Source organism: Canis lupus, chromosome 11 (genome assembly GCF_011100685.1).
Source record: "Canis lupus familiaris isolate Mischka breed German Shepherd chromosome 11, alternate assembly UU_Cfam_GSD_1.0, whole genome shotgun sequence".
Classification (NCBI taxonomy): domain Eukaryota; kingdom Metazoa; phylum Chordata; class Mammalia; order Carnivora; family Canidae; genus Canis; species Canis lupus.
The window spans coordinates 51,152,195-51,178,108 of record NC_049232.1 but is presented as its reverse complement, the minus strand read 5'-3'; the positions used below and the strand labels follow the sequence as shown (position 1 = coordinate 51,178,108).

Sequence of the window (25,914 nt, the reverse complement as noted above, 5' to 3'; positions counted from 1 at the left end):
GAAACTCGAAGTCTGGAAACCATTTTCTGATATCACATATAAAATAATAACCTCAAATGAGTATGATTATTTTAAAAATTTATATAGATATATAAATATGTGTATATAAACACAGATATCTTTGCATACTGCACGAGACACAGCAAGAGCTCAACAAAGGTTGGTAAAAATATAACTCAGAAGAGAGTAAACCATTTGCCAAGTACTCTATCTACCAGTAACTACACAAATGTAGATTTTTATTTGAATGTTTAGACTTATTCTGAGTAAAGAATATGGCTGTGAACATTGAACTGAGTTTGAGACCTTACTTTCAGTTTCAAGTCTGAGAAATTAGCCAGAGATACTATTTTCAGCATCTATCACTGTCCACAAGCTCTGTGTTTGCAAAACTAAGCCCCCTTATTAATGGCTGCTGCACATCAGCATATTTGGCTGAAGATGGAAGGTCAACAACAGAGGTCAACAGTACACAGATTCATACTAAGGAGCATTTCAGTAACCTTACTAAGCTTTTCCTTATGCATTAATTTTTCTTTCAGATCAGCTGGAATACTGCTTATTCACTCAGATTTGTCCTGAGCACTACTGTTTACAGAGAGCAAAAATGGAAAATTTAAATCTGAGTCACCTGCAGAAACAATGGGCCCTGAGATTTTGGAAAAGAGGGGAGTAGGTCTGTGTGAATATGGAAACAAATAAAGGTAAGACAGAGTCTTATAAAGTGGTTATATTTGGATGATGAGTTTACAACATGGGGCTTCTGTTTTCTTTCTTTTGTGCTATTATTTGCTTTCCAAGTTTTCTATATTGGGCACATATCTATAGACTGACACACTTTATAATTAGGAAAAAAAAAATCTAGGCAGCAACAAAGGGAAACAATACTCCCAGATACCTGTAAGGGGACTAAACAGAAACAACACAGTATATAGTATATAACTAATGAAAGACTGTGATCTCAGAGACAGAAAATATAATAAAAATAAATAAATCAGTAGTTTCTAAAACCAGTAAGAATATCATGCACCTAGTCTTCGGTTAATAACAGCTGTTTTACATTATTGATGATAAAGGATGCAATCCATGATGAAAAGCTAACATTATGAATTGCCCCAAGTAACACTGCATCACCAGTCATAAAACAAAAACTATAGGAAACAGAAAAACTAGGTAGAAATACATAATTAATAAGACAGATATAGGGGATCCCTGGGTGGCTCAGTGGTTTAGCACCTGCCTCCAACCCAGGGCATGATCCTCGAGTCCTGGGATCGAGTCCCACATCAGGCTCCCTGCATGGAGCCTGCTTCTCCCTCCGCCTGTGTCTCTGCCCCTCTCTCTCTGTGTGTCTCTCATGAATAAATAAATTTTTAAAAAATAATAAGACAGATATAATCTGTATTATATCAAAAGCACCCTGAAAGCAGAATATACCCAAAGTACCCAAAGAACGCTTTACAAAAACGTAAGGAAATATTAGGCCACAAAGAAAATTCCAATAAATATTCAAAATCAGAAATAGCACAGCCAAGGTGCCTCAGTGGCTCAGTTGGGGTGTCTGCCTTCCACTCAGGTCATGATCCCAGGGTCCTTGGATCCAGCCCCACATCGGGCTCCTTGCTTGGCAGGGAGCCTGCTTCTTCCTCTTCTGCTTGTGCTATCTCAATCATTATCTTTGTCTCCCTCTCTCAAATAAATAAAATCTTTTAAAAAGAGAACAAGAAAGACTGACACAGAACATCCAGTAACAGTCCAAAGGCAAAAAAATTAGAAATTAATTACATCAGGGGGCACCTGGGTGGCTCAGCAGTTGAGCATCTGCCTTATGCTCAGGTCATGATCCTGGGGTCCTGGGATTGAGTCCCGCATCAGGCTCCCCGCAGGGAGAATGAGTCTCCCTCTGCCTATGTATCTGCCTCTTTCTGTGTCTTTCGTGACTAAATAAATAAAATCTTAAAAAAAAAAAAAATACAAAGGAATAAACTAAAGACCTACTAAAAGAAAAGAGGACTTATATAATTGGAAAAACAGATGATAAACCTTGGGTAGGACATGTAACATCATTAAGATCTATCCTCCAGGGCAGCCCCAGTGGCTCAGGGGTTTAGTGCCACCTTCGTCCTGGGGCCTGATCCAAAGATGAAAGAAAGAAAGAAAAGACAGAAAGACAGAAAGACAGAAAGACAGAAAGACAGAAAGAAAGAAAGAAAGAAAAAAGAAAAGAAAGAAAGAAAAGAAAGAAAGAAAGAGTTAAGCAATGATTTTGTAGTTATTAAGTAGTTTGAAATCATAAAGCCTATGGGAGACTAACATAATGTAAGAACTGGAAAGTAATGACTAGTTATAAGTTAGAATAGGGAGTCATAACAAAGCATCAGCCTAATTAGATATTTTTAATCAGTATCTTAACCAATTCATTTTTTATCCCTATCCCCTCTATCTTAACCAATTCATTAAAAATTATTGAAATTCTCAAATGAATTTTTAAAAAAATTTTAATGTAAAAAAAAAGTATGATGTCCCAAAAGGAAATATAGCCACAAACCTATTAATTTGACCTTTTTAAAAAGATTTTATTTATTTATTTGAGAGAGAAAAAACAAGCAGGGGAAAGGGCAGAAGGAGAGAGAGAAGCAGACTTCCCTGTTGAGCATGGAGCCTGACATGGGGCTTGATCCCAGGACCCTGGGATCATGACCTGAGCTGAAGGCAGATGCTTAACTGAGCCATCCAGGTGCCCCTGATCAATTTTGAATTATAAATTAGGCACAGTAAGAAATAAACAATAAAATAGAGCAATTACAACAACATACTATAATAAATTATGTGAATGTGGCCCCTAAATGTTTTACTGTACTATACTCCCCCTTCTTATTATCATGCAAGATGATAAAATGACTGTGTGATAAAGTGAGGTGAGTTACATAGGCATTGTGACGTACCATTAGGCTACTGCTGACCTTCGGATGATATACCAGAAGGAAGATCATCTGCTTCTGTGAAGTTTATACTGTTTGTTCCCTGGTACTACACAATGTTCCCTTTGGGGTATGAGTACTCAAATTTGGTGAACAAGGCTCTATTAGTTTTTTGTTTCCATGGGGAAAACCATTCAGATTTCACGTGACTCCAAAAGTCAGAATGATGTAATGTACTGAGTCTGAAGACTGCTGGAAGAACAGAAAAATTATGTGTGATTATTCCTCTCAGATATTTAGCTTCTTCATGTAAAAATACAAATTAACCAATTATATTGTATTGGCTACTTGTAGAGTGAAATAGGGTTATTAGTGTTAAATAGTAAGCATTTTCTTTTTTAAAAAGTGGGTGTGGACTGTGTGTATTTACTGAGTCATAGATTCAACAAGTGATTACATGTGTTTATGTGCTCTCAAAACTAAGAATATGAAGGAAGTCTTCTGGTATTTTTCTTACATGAGAACATAAAAGCCACAAGTCTACAGTTATAAAAGAATATATCCAGACCCTTAATTCTGAAAAAAGTTGTCAGAGATGATTTGTTCCAGGCTTCTCATTTTATAGAAGCAGTCCTGAATTTTTTTCCCCCCAAAGGTTTTGAAGGCTCTAAACCATCCCAAATTGATGGAAGAATTAAGGCTAGAACTCATATTTTTAACTGTCTAGGATGCTCTTTTCTCTCTTATAGACTTTTTTTAAGATTATATTTATTTGAGAGAGAGAGTGTGCACAGAGGGAGAAGCAGATTCCTCACTGAGCAGAAAGCCCAATGTGTGGCTCAATTCCAGGACGCTGAGATCATGACCTGAGCCAAAAGCAGACGCTTAACCAATTGAGCCACCCAGACGCCCCTCTCTTATATTCTGGCATAAACTATGATGTGATTTTTTAAAAAGCTGGGGAGGATATGACATTTTTGGTTCAGTTACTTCTTGAAATTACTGTTCCCCCAATGTTAATTCACAATTTAAAGAACTGAGGTGGGATGCCTGGGTGGTTCAGTGGTTGAGCGTCTGCCTTTGCCTTACGGTGTGATCCTGGACTACCAGGATGGAGTCTTGCATCGGGCTCCCTGCAGGGAGCCTGCTTCTCCCTCTGCCTATGTCTTTGCCTCTCTGTGTCTCTCATGAATAAATGAATAAAATCTTAAATAAAATAAAATAATAAAATAAAATTAAAAAAAAAAGCAAAACTGAGGGGAGCCTGAGTGGCTCAGTCAGTTAAGGGGTTGACTCAATTGATTTCAGCTGAGGCTCTATGCTGCCCACAGAGTCTGCTTAAGATTATCTATCTCCCTCTCTCTCTGTTCCTCCCTCCACTCTCATGTGTGCACTCTCCCCCTCTCTCTAAAATACAAATAAAATCTTTTTAAATATTGGGTAGCCTGGGTGGCTCAGCAGTTTAGCACCACCTTCAGCCCGGGGCCTATTCCTGCAGACCCGGGATCGAGTCTTGCATCAGGCTCTCTGCAAGGAGCCTGCTTCTCCCTCTGCCTGTGTGTCTCTGCCTCTCTCTCTCTATGTGTCTCTCATGAATAAATGAAATATTTAAAAAATATATATTTTTAAATATTTAAAAATAAACAAAACTGATCATATGTTCATATGTACAGGAAAAAATATAGTACAGAACTTCCTCAACTTATGATGAAGTTACATCTCAATAAACCTACCATAAATTGAAAAAAATCTTTCTTTTTTAAATCTTATGTCAAAAACACATTTAATATACCTAAACTACTGAACACCATAGCTTAGCCTAGACTACCTTAAATGTGCTCAGAATACTTACATTAGCTTACATACGGGCAAAATAATATAACAAAGTCTATTTTATAATAAAGTGTTGAATATTTCATGTAATTTATTGAATACTATACTGAAAGTAAAAATCAGCTGTATAGGTACAAATTGGTTATAAGGTATCAGCTATTTACCCTCATGGTCACATGACTGAGAGCTTCCACTGGTTACTACTACTGCCCAGCATCATAAGAGTATCATATCACATACAGCTAGCCTGGGAAAAGATCAAAATTCAAAGTACAGTTTCTACTGAATGCATACTGCTTTCGTATCATAAAGTCAAAAAGTTATAAATTGAACTATTATAAGTATTGGATAATATAAGTATCATATTATCTGTATGTATACAGATACACAGGATTCACTACAATCCAAAGTTTCAGGCATCCACTGGGAGTCTTAGAATATAACCCTTGCAGATTAGGGAGGACTACTGAACACAAAAGAATCTTGCTTCTGTATTTTACAACTGAAAAACCCTAATATGAAAAAAAGGGGGGGGGCACACCTGGGTGGCTCAGTGGTTGAGCATCTGCCTTTGGCTCAGGGCATGATCCCAGAGTTCCGGGATCGAGTCCCATATCAGGCTTCCTGCATGGAGTCTGCTTCTCCCTCTGTCTGTGTCTCTGCCTCTCTCTCTCTATGTGTGTGTGTGTGTGTGTGTGTGTGTGTGTGTCTCATGAATAAATAAATAAAACCTTTTAAAAAGTTAAAAAAAGAAAAACCCTAATATGAAATAATTTATAATAAAAAGACACAAAAAGCACACAGATCTTTTAATTAATCTCAGTTGCTTTAGGTATCTATTAGGTAAGCATCTATCAAAATGAGTCAAAATTTACCTCTGATAACAAAACTCAAGGGTGCCTGGATGGCTCAATTGGTTCAGTTGTGTCTATCTTCAGCTCAGGTCATGATCCTGGGGTGCTGGGATCAAGCCCATGTTGAGCTCCCTACTCTGTGAGGAGACTGCTTCTCCCTCTCTCTCTGCCCATCCACCCCCCTCCTGCTCATGCTCACTCTCTCTCTCTCAAGCAATTAAAAAAATCTTGGGGAAAAAATATATTCTTCTTACCAATAAAAAGATTAACAATATAAGAAATTACATTAAATGATACAATGGAATGAATCTAAAAAGGGTTATAATAAAGATTAATAATACGACAACAGTTACTCCCTAGGTTTACTAGCACCTCGTCACCTTCCTAAATCTTATTTTAATAAGAGTACTTCCACATTTCAATGGCTTATACTTACTCTAAGGAACAAAAAAAGGTGGTACCATAAGCCCATGACCTATAGTAAGAAATCCATACATCTTTATGCTGACATAATTATGAATCCTTGGCAATCAAAGAAAAGCCTCTATAAACACATAAGATTTATTTTTTTTTTTTTAATTTATTTATTTATTTATTTATTTATGATAGGCACACAGTGAGAGAGAGAGAGGCAGAGACACAGGCAGAGGGAGAAGCAGGCTCCATGCACCGGGAGCCCGATGTGGGATTCGATCCCGGGTCTCCAGGATCGCGCCCTGGGCCAAAGGCAGGCGCCAAACCGCTGCGCCACCCAGGGATCCCAACACATAAGATTTAATTTCAACATACTAATATACTAAATCTTTCATAACTCTCCTGGAAAATAATCAAAACTCTACCATCCACCATAGAATAAGAAAATATTCCACTAAGTCTCTTCTCTCACCATCACATGAAGTTCAAAAAAGTTTTAAAAAGAATGAGGATACTAGTGTACAGTATTTTGGACTAAAAGAAAGAAAAAAAAATCACAGCACACTACAAAAACTTCAACATAGTAGACTATGTCTGTTTTATAAAACATAGATACTACCTTTTCACAACCATGTTGAACAAAGATACAAATCATACCAGGTCACTGGAACAAAGTTATTTAAAAATAATATATCCCCCCCAAAAAATAATATATCCCAGTGTCTAACTAGAATTACCAACTGGAATTACCATAAATATAATTTATTGGTTTGCTCCACCACAGAAGCAAAAACTTTTGTCAAAATGTTTAAGAAATTTCAAATATAAAAAGTTTAACACATGGAACATATATAATACAGAATTACTTCCAATATAAATATAAGTATAAATCTTATAATCTCTCATCTCCCAAAACAATTTTTTTTCCATTGAGGCATTTTATTTGCACGTATGAATTACATCCCTAGAAAAAGAATCCCAGGGATCCCTGGGTGGCGCAGCGGTTTGGCGCCTGCCTTTGGCCCAGGGCGCGATCCTGGAGACCCGGGATCGAATCCCACATCAGGCTCCCGGTGCATGGAGCCTGCTTCTCCCTCTGCCTATGTCTCTGCCTCTCTCTCTCTCTCTCTCTGTGACTATCATAAATAAATAAAAATTAAAATAAAAAAAAATAAAAAAAAATAAAAAAAAAAAGAAAAAGAATCCCAGGATTTTCCCTCCTGTGTGTTTTCGTCTTGCTTCTTCGTGGTCCATGATGCCAGCTGAGGTTGTCAGTACAATGAAACCAAACTGGCGGTATGGGAGCAGGTTATTCTGCCATTCTTCTAGATCTTTTGGTTGTACATCAAATCTGGGGCTGATCACTCCACACTTGTTTAACCTGCCTGTGAGGTTCACAACAATTTTCCCAGCTCTGTGATCATCAATGATTTCAAATTCGCCAATGTAACCATACTTCATCATCACAGTGAGAAATCGGACGATGACTTTGGAGCATGGCCTGATAAGAACCTGGTGCTTGCCTCTCTTTTCAGCATTGTTGATGCTCTTGAGAGCATCTGCCAGGACGTTCATGCGCACCATTGTGGTGGCTCAGAGCGATGGCGGAAAGAGTCCCAAAACAATTTTATGAACTCTATAATACAATGCACAAATTACCCAACTATGCACAAGCAAATTAACTTACCTAATATGTTAAGTACTGTACAGTATTTTCAGGAAACTGAAATATTGGCACTGTAAGCAACACAGGCAGTTTGGAAACCTGTCTGTAGCACAACAAAGCCACAGCTGGCCAGCCCCACCTTAAAAATCAGGCCACTACTGACTTCAAATAACAAAGCATCAATTCTTTTCTAAATAATAAGTAAGAAGGGGTACCTGGGTGGCTCAGTTGGCTGGGGGTCTGGCTTTGGCTCATGATCTCAGGGGTCCTGGGATGGAGCCTCAGTCAGGCTCTGCACTCAGTTGGGGGACTGCTTGTCCCTGTGTCCCTCCCCAGACTCATACTCTCTCTCAAATGGATAAAATATTTAAAAATAATAATTAAAAAACAAGAGAGAAATAAAACCAAACAGTGATTTTTTTTTAAGATTTTATTTATCTGAGAGCGAGAAAGAGAGCACCAGTGTGGGGAGGGGAAAGAGGGAGAAGAGGACTCCCTGCTGACCAGAGAGCCCAATGCAGGATTCGATCCTAGCACCCTGGGATCATGACCTGAGCTGAAGGCAGACATTTAACCAACTACCCAGGTACTCCAAAAGGTGATTGTTTAAAAAGGTTAATTACATTGATAAACCCCCTAGGCAAGGCTCACTAGAAGAAAAAAAAAAAAAAACCTATTGTTATCAGAAATGAAAGATAGTACAGATCTTACAAATATTAAAACAGTACCACATCAAAACAATTTTATAAAAACAAAAAACAATTTTATGCCAAGTCTGGCAATTTAGCTGAAATAAACCAATTTCCTTTTTTTTTTTTTTTTTTAAAGATTTTACTTATTTATTCATGAGAGATAGAAGTAGAGACTTAGGCAGAAGGAGGGATCCCTGGCGGTGCAGCGGTTTGGCGCCTGCCTTCGGCCCAGGGCGCGATCCTGGAGACCCAGGATCGAATCCCACGTCGGGCTCCTGGTGCATGGAGCCTGCTTCTCCCTCTGCCTGTGTCTCTGCCTCTCTCTCTCTCTCTCTGTGACTATCATAAATAAATTTTTTTTAAAAATTTAAAAAAAAAAAAAAAAAAGACTTAGGCAGAAGGAGAAGCAGGCTCCCTGCAGGGAACCCTGATGTAGGACCCAATCCCAGGATCCCGGGACCATGACCAGAGCTGAAGGCAGACAGACACTCAACCACTGAGCCACCCAGGTGTCCCTCTTTTTTTTTTTTTTTTTTTTTTTTTTTTTTAAGTAACCAATTTCTAGGGGCAACTAGATGGCTCAGTAGGTTAAGTGTCCAACTCCTGATTTCGGCTCAGGTCATGGTCTCATGGTCATGAGATGAAGCCCCATGTGTGGCTCCACACTGAGCATGGAATCTGCTTAAGATTTTTTCTCTCGGGATCCCTGGGTGGCGCAGTGGTTTAGCGCCTGCCTTTGGCTCAGGGCGCGATCCTGGAGACCTGGGATCAAATCCCACGTCGGGCTCCCGGTGCATGGAGCCTGCTTCTCCCTCTGCCTATGTCTCTGCCTCTCTCTGTGTGTGTGTCTCTCATGAATGAATAAAATCTTAGGAAAAAAAAGAAAAAGAAAAAGGAAACTCAGGACCCAGACTGCTTTACTGGTGAAATCTTCGAAACACCTAAGGAAGAAACAACACTAATTCTATACAAACTCTTCCAGAATATTGAAGTGGAGGGAATACTTCCCAACTCATTCTATAGAAACATTAAAGAAACATTACCTTGATACCAAAACAGCCAAAGATATTACAAGAAAATTACAGAATATCCCTCATGAACATAAATGCAGAAATTCAACAAAATTTAAGCAACTCAAACCCAACAATATGTAAAAAGTATAATATATCATGATGAAGTGCGGTTTTTCCGAGAAACACAAGATTGGTTAAATATATCTTTTTTTATTTATTCATGATAGACAGAGAGAAGCAGAGACACAGGCAGAGGGAGAAGCAGGCTCCATGCCGGGAGCCTGACGCAGGACTCGATCCCGGGTCTCCAGGATGGCGCCCTGGGCCAAAGGCAGGTGCCAAACCGCTGGGCCACCCAGGGATCCCTGGCTAAATATATCTTAAAAAAAAAAAAAAAAAAAAAAAAACAATGTAATCCACCATATTAACAAACAAAAGAGAAAATTTTTTTAATTTTTTTTCAAAAGAGAAAAATTATACGATCTCAATGAACACACAAAGAACAAAACTAACAAAATCTAATACCCATTCCCAAAAAAAGTCTCAGCAAGCTAAGAATAGAAGGAAACTTCCTCAATCGATAAAGGCCATCTATTAAAAAAAAAAACCTACAGTTCACATCATACCTAATGTTAAAAGACATGGGATCCCTGGGTGGCGCAGCGGTTTAGCGCCTGCCTTTGGCCCAGGGCGCGATCCTGGAGACCCAGGATCAAATCCCACATCGGGCTCCCGGTGCATGGAGCCTGCTTCTCCCTCTGCCTGTGTCTCTGCCTCTCTCTCTCTCTCTGTGTGTGACTATCATAAATAAATAAAAATTAAAAAAAAAAAAAGACATTCTACTTAAGTTCAGGAATAAGGCAAGGGTGTCCACTTTTATCACATTTATTCAACATTGTATTAGAGGTTCTAGCCAGTGTAGTAAGAAAATTAAGTAAAAGGCATCCAGTTGGGAAAAAAACATGTACAACCTGTCTGTATTCATAGACAACATGGTCTATAGAAAATCTGGTGGAGTCTATAAAAAAAGTACAAGACTAATACAATAGTTGAGCAAGGTTGGAGGCTATAAGATCAACACAGAATAATCAATTGCATTTTTATATACTAGCAGTGAACATTCAGAAATTAAAATTTTAGGGGTGCCTGGGCAGCTCAGTTGGTTAAGCACTGACTCTTAATTCTGGCTCAGGTCATGATCTCAGAGTTGTGAGATCAAGCCCAACGTTGGGCTCCACCCTGGGCATGAAGCTGCTTAAGATTCCCTCTCTCTCTGTCTACGGCCATACCACCCTGAACGCGCCCGATCTCGTCTGATCTCGGAAGCTAAGCAGGGTCGGGCCTGGTTAGTACTTGGATGGGAAGATTCCCTCTCTCCCTCTCCCTCTGCCCCTCTTCCTATTCACAAGCACACAGCCTCTCTTAAAAAAAAAAAAAAAAAAAAAGAGAGAGAGAGAGAGAGAGAGAGAAATTAAATATTTAAAAACCACCATTTACAAAAGTACCAAGAAGTATGAAACAGTCAGGAATATATCTGACAAAAAATGTACAAGACCTGCACAATAAAAATTACAAAACCCTGCTGAGAGAAATATGAGACCACCTTAGTCTGTTGGGGCTGCTACAACAAAATACTGCAGACTTAAATGGCTTATCAACCGTAGAAATGTATTTCTCACAGTTCTGGAAGGTAGGGAAGTCCAAGATCAAGGAACCAGCAGATATGGCATCCAATTAGAGCCTGCTTCCTGGCTCACTGACAGCTGTCTTTTCGCTATAACCTCACACGGCCGTAAAAAGGGACAAGGGAGTTCTCTGAGGCCTCTTTCATAAGGACATTAATCCTAGTCATAATGGTTCCTCCTTCATAACCTAATTACCTTCCAAAGGCCTGACCTTCAAATCCTATCACACTGGAGATAGATTTCAACATATGAATTTGGGAGATACATAAACTTTCAGTCTACAGCAAAGACCAAAATAAATGGAGAGAGAAACCATGTTCATAAATTTTAACACCCAATACTGTTAATATTATCAATTCTCCCCAATTTAACCTACTGATTCAATATAATCCCAAACAAAATACTAGCAGGGTTTTTGTAGATATTTTGAAAACCTAATTGTAAAATTCATACACAAATGAAAAGGACCTAAACAGCCAAAACAACTTTGAAAAACTTTCTGATTTCTAAATTTATTATACAACTACAGTAGTCAAGAAGTGTGATGTTGGCATAAAGACAAATAGATCATGACGCCTGGGTGGCTCAGCGGTTGAGCATCTACCTTTGGCTCAGAGCATGATCCCAGAGTCCGGGGATGGAGTCCCACTTCAGGCTCCTTGAGTAGAGCCTGCTTCTCCCTCTGCCCGTGTCTCTGCCTCTCCCTCTCTGTATCTCATGAATAAATCGATAAAATTAAAAAAAAAAAAGACTTTATTAATTTATTCATGAGAAACACAAAGAGAGAGGCAGAGACACAGGCAAAGGGAGAACCAGGCTCCCTATGGGGAGCCTGATGTGGGGACTCCATCCCAGGACCCCAGGTTCATACTTTGAGCCAATAGTAGATGCTCAACCACTGAGCCACCCAGGCACTCCAATAATGGATATTTCGAATGGTGGGTGGGTTACAAGCAACTTTTACTTTTCCTTTTTACGTATCTCCACATCCTGAGTTTTCAAAGTAAACTATATATTACATATTCCAAACAATAAAATTTAACTTTTTAGATTCCTAAATGATTACAAGTTGAAACAAATAAACCTAACTATACATAAAATTAAAGATCACACACAGAATATTATTTCAAGTGACTTTCAGAACTTGGTATTCTAACTGCATAATTGTATAGTATGTTCCAAATATTAAGAACTATAAAAATTTTAATTTTTTTGTTAGCAATAGTATCAGTATTACTATTTTAAAACCATTTTATTCTATGTCCAATATGGTAAATAATTATGTTTATATTGTAAGGAACCAAGACTTTACGTAAGAGAGAAAAAAGACAAGTATGATATTAAAGAAATAAAAACCCCATAGTTCTTAAAACTAAACTATAAAAATCACTATGAACTTGTGATTCTCGGGCAGCCCGAGTGGCTCAGCAATTTAGCATCACCTTCAGCCCAGGGCATGAGCCTGGAGACCCGGGATCGAGTCCCACGTCAGGCTCCTTGCATGGAGCCTGCTTCTCCCTCTGCCTGTGTCTCTGCCTGTGTGTGTGTCATGAATAAGTAAATAAAATCTTAAAAAATAAAATAAAATATTTTTTAAAAAAAATTTTTAATATAAAAATGTTTGTTGGGGGATCCCTGGGTGGCTCAGTGGTTTAGCACCTGCCTTCGACCCAGGGCACGATCCTGGAGTCTCGGGATCGAGTCCTGCATCGGGCTTCCTGTGTGGGGCCTGCTTCTCCCTCTGCCTGTGTCTCTGCCCCTCTCTCCCTGTCTCTCATGAATAAATAAATAAATACAATCTTTAAAAAAAAAAAAAAAAAGGTTTGTTGAAGCAAAGACAGTATTGATGAGCATCCCTGGCACCCACATTCTGAGCTCTTGATATTAGTTCTGCATTCATTCTTGGAGAATGGATCCCTGTGTGGCTCAGCGGTTTAGCACCTGCCTTCGGCCCAGGGCATGACCCTGGAGTCCCAGGACTGAGTCCCCCATCAGGCTCCCTACATGGAGCCTGCTTCTCCCTCTGCCTGCGTCTCTGCCTCTGTGTGTGTGTGTGTCTCTCTCTCATGAATAAATAAATCTTAAAAAAAAAAATTATTGGAGAAATGGTCATTTTCAGATGTACAGGAAGAATTTATAAGATTAACCCGGGCCATTTGTTGTATATGAAAGAAATCTTTCAAAGATTTAAAGCTCATAGAACACTTGGTTGGATCAATTTGGAAGAGCATGTGACTCCTAATCTTGGGGTTGTGAGTTCAAAGCCCATGTTAAGTGCAGAGATGACTTAAATAAAACTTAAAAATATATATTTTTAGTTCCTGCCAAATACCTACCAACTTGATCAAAAATGAAACTTGTAGATCAAAAAGAATGACTATAGATAGAGCATGTGACTCTTGATCTCAAGGTTGCAAGTTCAAGCCCCGGGTATACAGATTACTTAAAAATCTTTCTTTTTTAAAGATTACTTAAAATCTTAAAAAATGACTATAAGGTTTCAAACACATGGTATAAATTCACAAGTTTATGATAATACTCAAAGAAAAGATCCTTAGAAAACCAACAGCTGGGGCACCTGGGTGGCCCAGACAGTTGGTCATCTGCCTTTGGCTCAGGTCATGATCTCAGGGTCCTGTGATCCAGGCCCATGTCAGGTTCCCTGCTCAGTGAGGAGTTTGCTTCTCCCTCTGCCCCTGCCCCACAACTCATGCTCATCTCTCTCTAATAAACAAAATCTTTAAAGGAAACCAACAGTCAAAAAAGGGAGGGGGGGGGAATCCCTGGGTGGCGCAGCGGTTTAGCGCCTGCCTTTGGCCCAGGGCGTGATCCTGGAGACCCGGGATCGAATCCCACGTCGGGCTTCCGGTGCATGGAGCCTGCTTCTCCCTCTGCCTGTGTCTCTGCCTCTCTCTCTCTCACTGTGTGCCTATCATAAATAAAATAAAATAAAATAAAAAATTAGAAAGAAGGGAGGGGGGGCACCTAAGTGGCTCAGTCAGTTAAGTGTCCAACTCATAATCTCAACGCAGGTCTTTATCTCAGAGTCATGAGTTCAAGCCCCACGCTGGGCTCCACACTAGGTGTGGATACTTTAAAAACGAACAAACAAACCTGTTACCAGAAGAGATGACTGTTATACTAACTCTACTCTGAAATTGGTTAATTAAAAGAATGAAGCATTCATTCTCCTTTCCTTTTTTATTGTTTTTTATTTTAATTCCAGTATAGTTAACATAGTGTTTATAGCAGCTTCAGGTATACCATATAGTGATTCAACAATTCTATACTCAGTGGTCCTCATAGTTAAGCGTATTCATCCACTCTTTTCAATAGGAACTACACTTCAGCATAAGCCTGCTGCTGACAGAAAGCTCTTTAGACGAGAATAGTACCTCAAAAACATAAATATAACAGAAATAGCATGATGATACAATTTGACAACTTACTAATTAAGTTAGTAATTTGACAACTTACTAACTAATTAACTGATTCAAGTATCATCAGTGGATACTAAACTATTAGGACAAGATGCCTGGGTGGCTCAGTGGTTGAGCATCTGCCTTTGGCTCCGGGCATGATCCCACAGTTCCAGGATCGAGTCCCATATCAAGCTCCCTGCATGCAGCATGCTTCTCCCTCTGCCTTCGTCTCTACCTCTCTCTCTCTCTCTGTGTCTCTCATGAATAAATAAATAAAATTTTTTAAAAAAATAAACAATTAGGTCAAGATTAACGGGGAATATTATAAAAGAAGGATCAGGCTGACACCGTCTAAACACAACTAGAATCACTAAAAGTGGGGCAACCATTCATTATATATCTCCCAGTGTGATACAAAAGGAAGTACAGAACACCATTTGTGTGGTAACTGTTCCCCCCACCATCAAAAAATAAAAATAAAAAACATGAATTAAATCAAACTTCTAACCATTAGTTTACAGAAGAGAGAAGTAAAAATAAATAAATAAAACCCACAAGAATGCACAGATACTGAACACAGCATACCTACATGAGAAATGCCCTGGTTTCTTCAATGAATCAATCACACGAAAAAGGGGTAATTATCATGTAATTAAATGTCTTAGACATGAAAGCCAAATAAGTGATAAATATGGGGCAGCCCCGGTGGCGCAGCGGTTTAGCGCCGCCTGCAGCCCGGGGCATGATCCTGGAGACCCTGGATCGAGTCCCACATCGGGCTCCCTGCATGGAGCCTGCTTCTCCCTCTGCCTGTGTCTCTGCCTCTCTCTCCCTCTGTGTCTCTCTCATGAGTGGATAAATAAAACCTTTAAAAAAAAGAAAGTGATAAATATGGACCTTATTTGTTTTTTTAAAGATTTTATTTATTCATGAGAGATACGGAGAGAGAGAGACAGGCAGAGACACAGGCAGAAGGAAAAGCAGGCTCCATGCAGGGAGCCCAATGTGGGACTCAATCCCAGGACTCCAGGATCACGCCCCAGGCCGAAGGCAGGTGCTAAACCCCTGAGCCACCCGGGGATCCCTATGGACCTTATTTGAACTGTGAATGGAGCAAATCGCTTTTAAAATGACACTTTTAAGATTTGAGAGAGACAGAGCATGTGTGAAAGCATGAGTGGGAGGGACAAGAGAGACAGAGAATTTTAAGCAGACTGCACTGAACACAGAGCCTAACTTGGAGCTCAATCCGATGACCCTTAGATAACCTGAGCCAAAACCAAAAGTCAGACACTTAATCAACTGTGCTACCCAATGCCCCTAAAGTGACACTTTTAAGACAAGAGAAATTTTAATATGGATAGCATTAGATTATAAAGAATTACTAATAACTTTTCGATGTGATAATAGCATGGTGGGTGGCTATGTTTTAAAAGCAAAAGAAACCTTATCAGAGGTTCATAATGTATTCACAGGAAAGTTTGAGATTTGCTTTATTTTTTTTAAGACTTTATTTATTCATTCATGTGAGACATGGGGGAGGGGGGTAGGCAGAGACATAGGCCGAGGGAGAAGCAGGCTCCCCGCAAGGAGCCCACTGTGGGACTCAATCCGGATCCCAGGATCACAACCTGAGCCAAAGGCAGACCCTCCACCACTGAGCCACCCAGGGGTCCCAAGATTAGCTTTAGAATACTTCAGGCCTTGGGGTGCCTGGATGGTTCAGTCAGTAGAACATGCAACTATTGATCTCAGGATCCTGAGTTTGAGCCCCACTTTGAGGGTAGAGGTTACTTAAAACAGTTAAAAAAAACTTGGGGTGCCTGGGTGGCTCGGTTAGTTGGCTGGATCCAGGCATCCAACTGGATTTCAACTCAGGTCATCATCTCGGGGTCGTGGGATCAACCCCACATCAGGCTCTGCACTCAGGAGTCTGCTTGGGATTCTCTCTCCCCCTTCTCCCACTGCCCCCCGCCCCGAACTCTTTCTCTCTAAAGTAAATAAATCTTAAATAATTTTTTTTAAGTATGCCTAGCAGAGAAGGGTTTCCTAAATGACAGAAAAAGCATAAACCATAAAAAAACGAAAATTTCAATTCATTAAAATTATGAACTTTTCAAGGTGCCTGGATGACTCAGTCAGTTAAGCATGTGCCTTCGGCTCAGGTCATAGACCCAGGGTCCTGGGATTGAGGCCTTTGTCAGGCTTCCTGCTCAGTGAGCAGTCTGCTTCTCCCTCTTCCTTTGCCCCTTCCCTTGCTCCTGCATGCGTGCGCGCTTTCTCTCTCTCAAATAAATAAATAAAATCTTTAAAAAATTGATGAACTTTTCTCACCAAAAGACTATGAAGAGATGAAGTCACAAATCGAGAGCAGATATTTGTAGCCTATTAGTTAACAAATTAGTATACAAAATTATACATAAAAATGTCTTAAAAGTCAATCAAAAAAGGAGAAACTCAAAATAGGCAAAGAACCTGAATATACACTTCACCAAAGAAGCACAAATAACCAATGAACATACGAAAAGATGCTCAACTCAAGGAAATGCTAATAAAACAAAATAGATACCATTTCAAGCCCACTAGATTTAGAAAAAAAAATTAAAAGTCTGACAATATCAAGTGTTGTGGAGGAAGTGAGGAAACCAAAACACATACTGCTGGCTCTTGACTCAGTAACCACAAGATGCACAATTACCATAAGCCAATTCAGTGACTCAACCACTAGAAGTGTTTGGTAAGCAATTAAGCAACTGATAATGACCAATTCAGAATTATGAGACACATGCAGACTACTGCCAAATACAAATTTGGGTCCTTAAAGAACTGAATCCGACCTGACTCAGCAATACAAATAAGAAAACTTTTAGTCTCTTATCCAGTTTATCCAGTTTATTTTGTTAAGTACAAAATATTCAGGTATTCATTTCCTCCTAGAATACTAATGACATCTTGACTACAATTTTAATGAACTATTTATCATTCCAGTTACACTATTACAAAGAGAACATGTAGTTTAAAAAGGCATTATTTTTAAAATAGTGGTTATACCTTAAATTCATTTGCTAGGAATTGGAATGACCCTGTGACTACCTAAGAGGGACAAAAGTGCAACAGTTATAGTTTGATCACTGAAGTTTAACAAATTCAAGTCCAAATTTAGACTCTACCGTTTTAGATCTGTAACCTTAAATTACTCAACTTCACTGATCCTCAATTTCCTCAACAGGTAAAAAGCATGTGTATCACAACCTGCCTACCTAATCACATTGCAAAGATGAAGGGATTATGTAAAGTGCTTAACAATGCCCCACCTCATTAGCATAAGTCCAGTTTTAGCACCTTTCCCTTTGAAAATCTTGCTACTCTCACCTAAAATTATTTTTTATTTGTTTTAATATTTGATTTATTTATTCATGAGAGACACAGAGAAAGAGAGGCAGAGACATAGGCAGATGGAGAAGCAGGCTCCATGCAGGGAACTTGATGTGAGACTCGATCCTGGGACTCCCGGATCACGCCCTGAGCCAAAAGCACATGCCCAACCGCTGAGTCACCCAGGCGTCCCTCACCTCAAATTTTTATTTTTTTTTTTCACCTCAAATTTTTAAAGCATAAAATTACAACTCTCAATTCATAGGAAAATATTACTCTTAATTCAAGTTATTTCCAATATTACAAAATTGTCCAGTACAGTTTAGAAGAATACCCTACTTCTTCCTCTACCAGAAAGGCTTTCCTAAATTAGATTCTGGAAAAGACGACAGATTTTCACTTAATCTTTATGATATAGAAGCAGGGTTGCCCAAGCTATGCCAAAATCTAAACTCAGTTGATTTCTAAAATTCAAGGTTTTTTTGATTCTAAGAAAAATCTTTTTTTTTTTTTTTTAAGGGGGAGACTTAAGCTGGAGCCCCATGCAAGGCTCAATCACACCACCCTGAGATTATGTCCTGAGTCAAAATGGAGTCAGCTGCTTAACCAACTGAGCCACCCAAGTACCCAGAAAAAGCTATTTAATATTTAAGGTACCACATACTAACTTTTGCATTTCTTGAAAAAGCCTGTCTAAAGAAAATCACCTGATTAATAATGAGTTTATGGTACTGGGGGGTTTTTTTGGGGGGGAGGTTGGTTTGCTTGTAGAAAAAAAAGTTTACACCCAAAATAATCTCCATGTTGGGACACCTGGGTGGCTCAGCGGTTGAGCATCTGCCTTTGGCTCAAGGTGTGATCCTGGAGTCCCAGGATAGAGCCCCACATCAGGCTCCCTGAATGCAGCCTGCTTCTTCCTCTGCCTTGTGTGTCTGTCTCTCTCTTTCTGTGTGTCTCTCATGAATAAATAAAGTCTTAAAAAAAAAAAAAAGAAATCATCTCCATGTTAAAAACTTCAAAACAGGGGCACCTGGGTGGCTAGTCAGTTAAGCATCTGCCTTCAGCTCAGGTTGTGATCCCAGGGTCCTGGAATGGAGCCCTGCATCGAGTTCCCTGCTAAGCGGGGAGTCCGCTTCTGCTTCTCCCTCTCCCTCTACTGCTCTCCCCTATGGAGTCCCAGGATCAAGTCCCACATCAGCCTTCCTGCTTGGAGCCTGTTTCTCCCTCTCCCTCTGCCTATGTCTCTGCCCCTCTCTCTCTCTCTCTCATGAATAAAATCTTTAAAAGGAAGGAAGGAAAGAAAGAAGGGAGGACGGACACACAAGATAAAGTGACATTGCCCAGTCTAAGAAATGTGAACAGCTATTGATAAGAACTGTCTACAGACTTAATTAATATTATCACATCAGGATACTGTTACAGTCGTCTTGGAAATCAAAATAAAAAATAAAATTTTTCAGGGGCATCTAGCTGGCTGAGTCAGGAGAGCATGATCTTGGGGTTGTGAGTTCGAGCCCCATATTGCTTGTAGAGATTATTTTTAAGAAATAAAAAAATATTTCAATAAAAGTAACTTTAAAAATATTTCAGATACACATAAAATATGTCATGATGAAGCATTGAGTCAAAGAAAAATTGAGGAAATTCTTATACCCACACAGTTTAATTTTCCTCCATTGTCTTCATTTCTAAAGTAACACTTTTCCTTCCAATGAGGGATAGCAAGTTAGTAAGTTAGAGAAACATTAATTTTCCCCTTTCCATAATTAGAATGACTCTTAATGGAACAGACAGCAGTCAATAAATGTTGAACAAACAGGTAACAGAGAGACGCCTGGGGGCCTCAGTGGTTGAGGGCGTGATCCTGGAGTCCCAGGATCGAGTCCCACATCTGGGCTCCCTGAATGGAGCCTGCTTCTCTCTCTGCCTGTCTCTGCCCCTCTCTCTCTCTCTGTGTCTCTCATAAATAAATAAAATTTAAAAAAAAAAAAAAAAAACAGGTAACAAAGACTGAATAAGACAGATTAAAAATAAAAATTTAATTTATAAAACTCCACTTAATAGGTTAATGCAGAAAATGTAGTTCTTTTAGGCTCTGAATATTTCACATTCTTTGTTATAAAATAATACATAAACTTTCAGTCTAACAAGTTTAGGACATTAACTATAAAGAACTAGATAGCTAGGACACCTGGGTGGCTCAGTGGGTGAGCATCTGCCTTCAGCCCACGTGGTGACCCCGGAATTCTGGAATCAAGTCTTGCATCGGGCTCCATGCATGGAGCCTGCTTCTTCCTCTGCCTGTCTCTGCCCCCCCACCCCCCACCCCCGCTCTGTCTCTCATGAATAAATAAAATATTACAAAAAAACCCACCTAACAATCACTAAATACTAAACGCCCTGTCTTCCCCCATCTAATGTGACAAAATTCCAAAGAGAAACATCCTATCTATTCAATTTCCCAAATGCTAATAACTAAAACTTAGGAAAGAGAAAACAATAATAAGTAGGGTTAGAACACAAAATATTTAATAGTTAACAAAATTACGAAATCTGGTTTTCTAACACTCTATGGTGTTTATTTTTTTAAAAGATTTTATTTATTTATTCATGAGAGATACAGACTGAGAAAGAGACATAGGCAGAGGGAGAAGCAGGCTCCATGCAGGGAGCCCGATGTAGGACTCGATCCTGGGATCCAGGATCACACCCTGAGCCAAAGGCAGACGCTCAACCACTGAGCCACCCAGGCATCCCACTCTCTGGTGTTTAAAAACACAAATTTTTATTCCAGCTTGATATAAAATGTATTTTCATTTTCAAGAGGCTAGTCTGGAAACAAGTATGTGTGGAGACAACCAAAGGTCAGAGATCCCTGACAGAAATCACATAAATGAAAAGTAACTTGAGGTTCCACAATAAAGATTTGGGACTGTTTCTGAGGCCCAGGTGGGCTGCATGGCTAAGTCCCCACCCAAGAAATAAACAAAAGAGGCAAGATAAACACACTGGAGAAGGTCAGACAACGTCAAAGACACCCCAAAGACCCCCTCACCCTGGCTCCGGTGTCCTCCCATTCTCCCTAATCTCAACGCCTCACGGAGAAGTAAATCTGCATCTCACTTCCCCAACTCACCCTCAACTCCCGATCACTTGCCTTCTTTACTAAAACCTGGGTCCATTTCCCCGAAATCCTCTAATTCCCACCGAGCTCTCACTCCAGCCAGATACACATCTACCGCGCCTGTCTTTCAGTAAGGTATTAGTCCCCTTAATCCGAACTCATTTTTCCCGCATCCCATCTGCCTTCCGCCCCTTCAACTCTGGTCCCCTCACTCCGACCTTTCTCCCAGAATCCTCCCCAAGTCACGGATCTCTGGCCCCTTCTGCCTCCCACCCCCTCAACTATAGCTCCTTTCTTCCCGCTCGGCCTCCAACCTCCTCCCAGGGAATCCTCTCCCATCCGTCTCCCGGTACCGGTCCCCTCCCCCAACTCCGCCCCTCTCCCACTTCTCCCAGCGGGAGGCCCCCTCACCTGAACACCGCTGCCGCTAATGTCCCAGAACCCGAAAGGTGCTGGCGTCGGACGGCCTCCCAGGCTCGGTCCCCGCTGAGCTCCTGACGGCCCCTAGGGAGAGCGAACGCCACCACCTCCAACTCTGCCCGCCTCGGGCCAGGCCGTCACCGTAGCCACCGCCAGTGCCACAGCCGCCATGTTGAAGTCCTACTTCCCTCCTCCTTCCCCTCACCGCTCCGCCCCCTAGGGCGTCTGACGTCATGGCGTCGCGCTCCACCCTCCTTGGGCCAATGGGAGGAGCCGACGGTGACGTAGCTAATCTCTCTCGTACTGCCCAACTCTAGTTGCCTGGACCGCTGCAGTTGGAGCGGATGGACTTTGCTGACCTAAAGAAAGGGAAAGGGGCGGGGGAGGCTACTGAGAGGGTAAGGCGTAGAGGCTGGAGAAGCAGCCCAGGCGAGAACCTGAGAGGCTAGAATCTCCAAAGGACGCACAAAGACTTCATAATGAGACCTATTTGGGAATCAGAATGTCTGGCTTTTGGTCCCCGATCAGTGATCTGGTACAAGTCCTATTCTTTCTGGGTCTCATTACCCCATTTACAAAGATTGGTTAGAAGGTGACCTCTAAGTCTCCCTCCAATTGTGACATCCAGCGCTTTAAACTAGGTAATCCAATCCCAAACATTTACTGCCTTCTGCATTTTTTTGTCTCTTGGAGTCAGGTGCATAGAAGATTCATAACTGCATGAGATGAATCTTTGTTCCCAAAAGTTCCTACTTGGTGAGAGAAATTGAAGCATTAACAGTTAACTCCAGGAAAAATCAGAGTGATAATGGCCTAACAGGTGCATTAATTACTATGGAAAAATTGGCTTTTGGCTAAGGGATTAGGAAAGATTTACATCTCTACACTTTCTAGGTACATAATGATAGTGTACACTGAGGGAGCCTGGGTGACAGAATCGGTTAGGCGTCTGCCTTAGGCTTAGGTCATGATCCGAGAGTCCTGCAAGGAATCTGCTTCTCCCTGGGGGCCCCCCACTTGCGCTTGAGCTCTTTGTCTCTGTCAAATGAGTAAATAAAATCTTTTAAAAATAACAAAAAGAAAAAAAAAAAAAAAAAAAATAACAAAAAGAATGTGTACACTCTCATGCCTAATTCTTCAGCCCTGTTTTCTCTTCAGAAATCCAGAGAATAGGGGGATCCCTGGGTGGCGCAGCGGTTTAGCGCCTGCCTTTGGCCCAGGGCGCGATCCTGGAGACGCGGGATCGAATCCCACGTCGGGCTCCCGGTGCATGGAGCCTGCTTCTCCCTCTGCCTTTGTCTCTGCCTCTCTCTCTCTCTCTCTGTGTGACTATCATAAATAAATAAAAATAAAAAAATTAAAAAAAAAAAAAAAAAGAAATCCAGGGAATAGGGCAGCCCCGGTGGCTTAGCGGTTTAGCGCCAACTTCGCCCGGAGTGTGAGTGTGGTCCTGGAGACCCAGCATCGAGACCCGCATCAGGCAACCTGCATGGAGCCTGCTTCTCCCTCTGCCTCTCTCTCTCTCTCTCATGAATAAATAGATGGAATCTTAAAGAAAAAAAAAAAAAAGAAGAAGAAGAAAGAGATCCAGAGAATATTTGTACTTTGAAGGGTACTATGAAAGAAGATGGGTGTTCCAGTAGGGGGAAGATAACGTAAGCAGAAAATAGCAAATCATCTATTCTGGACTATTTGCATACTTAATTCAATAAATAATGGGCAGCCACTGGTTTGTGGAAGAGCAATGAGCTGAATAAAACTCTTCACTAAGAGAATTAAAATGGTAGCGGTGAATAAAATGAACTGGAGACTACATGGCAGACTTCTGCAGTAACAGATTCATGCCTGAACTAATGCAGAGACAGCAGGAACACCTGGGTGGCTCAGTGGTTGAGCGTCTACCTTCAGCTCAGGGCGTGATCCCAGGACCTGGGATCAAGTCCCACATCGGATTCCTTGCAAGAAGCTTGCTTCTCCCTCTGTCTCTGCCTCTCTCTCTCTCTCTCTCTCTCTCTCTCTCTCTCTCTCTCTGTCTTTCATGAATAAAATAAAATCTTTAAAAAAAAAAAAAGCAGAAACAGCAGATGGAGACTAGGGGATAAACTAAACCAAGATTTAGGGGATTGACTCAACAACACTCCCATGTGAAGACCTGCTACATGAGAGAATAAATCATAAAGAAGAAAAACCAAGTTCTGGGGCAGGGGGTGGGTGTTTTTAACAGAAACAAGAAAGAAGTAAGGTTTACTGAAGTGTCACAGGAGGTAATAATGAGTTCAGCTGTCCAAATTAAGATGATGCCAAATTTTCGGGAGAGATGTTCAGGTGAGAATGTGAGTTTAGAAATCAGAAAGAGGGACACCTGGGTGGCTCAGAGGTTGAGCATCGTGCCTTTGGCTCAGGGTGTGATCTCAGGACCGGGATTGAGTCCCACATCAGGCTCTCTGCATGGAGCCTGCTTCTCCCACTGCCTGTGTCTCTGCCTCTCTGTCTCTTGTGAAAAAATAAATAAAATCTTAAAAAAAAAAAAAAAAGAAATCAGAAAGAGGTAAGGAGTACACATGTGTGATATACTGATACTCCTTGAGCAATTAAAATTTTCATTGATCATTCAACAAGCATTTACTCAGTGCTGGTAGTATAACAAGCAGTGTCCTATGCACTGGGAATATGGCAGCATATAGAAGAGACTCCCCACCTCAAAAATAAAAAAAAAAAATCCTGTTCTCACAGAGTTTATATTCTAGAGGAAAATGACTAATAGTAATGGTGAGAAGTGTTAAGAAGAAAAAAATCAAGGAAAGGAGATAGAATGCATCCATGATTGAAATTTATAAAGGATGGCCAGGGAAAGGTGACATCTGAGTAAAGACCTGAAGGAAGTGAAATATTTGCAGATATCTAGGAAAAGAAAATGCCAATCCAAGGGAACACAGTACAAAGGCCCTGAGATGGAAGTTCACCTTCTATGGTCTAGGAACAGTGAATGGAATGGAGTGAGCAAAGAGAATGGTGGGAGATGAAGCCAGAGAAAAAACAGGGGACTGAATCACATAGGGTCCTATAAATCTTTTTAAGGATTTTAGCTTTTATTCTAAGATAGCTGAAAGCCATTGGAGAGTTGTAAGCAGAGAAGGAAAATGACCTAACTTTTTAGCAGGATCATTTTAGCCACTACACTGAGCATAAGCTTAAGAAGGACAAGGTTTGGGGGATCCCTGGGTGGCTCAGTGGTTTAGCACCTGCCTTCGGCCCAGGGCATGATCCTGGAGTCCCGGGATCGAGTCCCACGTCGGGCTCCCTGCATGGAGCCTGCTTCTCCCACTGCCTGTGTCTCTGCCTCTTTCTCTCTGTGTCTCTCATGAATAAATAAATAAATAAATAAATAAATAAATAAATAATATTTTTATTTTTATTTTTTATTTTTATTTTTTTTAATAATATTTTTAAAAAAGAAGAAGAAGGACAAGGTTTGGGGTGCTTGGGTGACTCAGCAGTTGAGCATCTCCCTTGGACTCTGGGTGTGATCTAGGAGTTCTGGGATCCAGTCCCACATCGGGCTCCCTACAGAGAGCCTGCTTCTCCCTCTTGCCTATATCTCTTCCTTCTCTCTGTGTCTCTCATGAATAAATAAAATCTTTAAAAAAAAAAAAAAAAGAAGAAGAAGAAGGTAGACCATTTAGAGATTATTGCAGTAATCCAAGCAGGAAATGATAGTCTTAGGTAGTACTGTAGAATTGTAGTAGCACTGACGGTGATTAGAAATGGCTAGGAAAAAAAAAAAAAAAAGAAATGGCTAGGATTCGGCAGCCTTGGTGGCTCAGTGGTTTAGCGCTGACTTCAGCCCAGGGTGTGATCCTGGAGACCCAGGATTGAGTCCCACGTCAGGCTCCCTGCATGGAGCCTGCTTCTCCCTCTGCCATTCTCTGTGTGTGTGTGTGTGTGTGTCTCATGAATAAATAAATAAAATCTTTAAAAAAAAGAAATGGCTAGGATTCTGAGTACATTTTGAAGGTAGAGCCGTAAAAATTTGTTCACAGATTAGATGCACAGTGTGAAGAAATGAAAGGACTCATGGATGACTTTAAGATTCTTTTTTTAAGGGACGCCTGGGTGGCTCAGCGGTTGAGACTCTGCCTTTGGCTCAGGGCATGATCCTGCGGTCCTGGGATCAAGTCCCACATTGGGCTCCCCACAGGGACCCTGCTTCTTCCTCTCCCTGTGTCTCTGCCCGTCTCTCTCTCTGTCTCTCTGTCTCTCATGAATAAATAAATAATAAATCTTAAAAAAAAGATTATTTTTTTAAGATTTTACATATTTATGAGAGACACAAAAAGAGAGGCAGAGACACAGGCAGAGGGAGAAGCAGGCTCCATGCAGGGAGCCCGACATGGGACCCGATCCCGGGACTCCAGGATCATGCCCTGGGCCGAAGGCAGGTGCTAAACCACTGAGCCACCCAGGCATCCCTGACCTTAAGTTTTTTTACCTCAGT

General features: G+C 40.7%; 2 protein-coding genes across 5 annotated transcripts in view; both read right to left on the bottom strand.

Annotated features, from left to right (window-relative positions):
• UBAP1 (ubiquitin associated protein 1) overlaps nt 1–25,914 on the bottom strand; it is an 84,846-nt gene that overhangs the window by 34,353 nt on the left and 24,579 nt on the right. For 2 of the 4 annotated variants that reach the window (XM_038552644.1, XM_038552646.1), the window contains exon 1: nt 21,411–21,646. The exons of the other annotated variants lie outside the window; for them this stretch is intronic. The gene's annotated coding sequence lies outside the window, so the exon portion shown is untranslated. Of the gene's footprint in view, nt 1–21,410; nt 21,647–25,914 lie in introns of those variants that run through there. 4 annotated transcript variants of the gene reach the window in all.
• Nucleotides 6,953–7,640, bottom strand: LOC119873934 (40S ribosomal protein S15a-like). The gene is made up of 2 exons (XM_038552666.1): nt 7,233–7,640; nt 6,953–7,005 (listed from the first exon to the last, which is right to left on the bottom strand). Exons 1-2 carry the CDS (start codon nt 7,604–7,606, stop codon nt 6,987–6,989), a joined length of 393 nt encoding a protein of 130 aa, XP_038408594.1. The 5' UTR covers nt 7,607–7,640; the 3' UTR covers nt 6,953–6,986.

What these genes read in the sequence shown, in the direction of transcription:
- LOC119873934 (XM_038552666.1), bottom strand. Translation starts at nt 7,606, where the DNA reads ATGGTGCGCATGAACGTCCTGGCAGATGCTCTCAAGAGCATCAACAAT.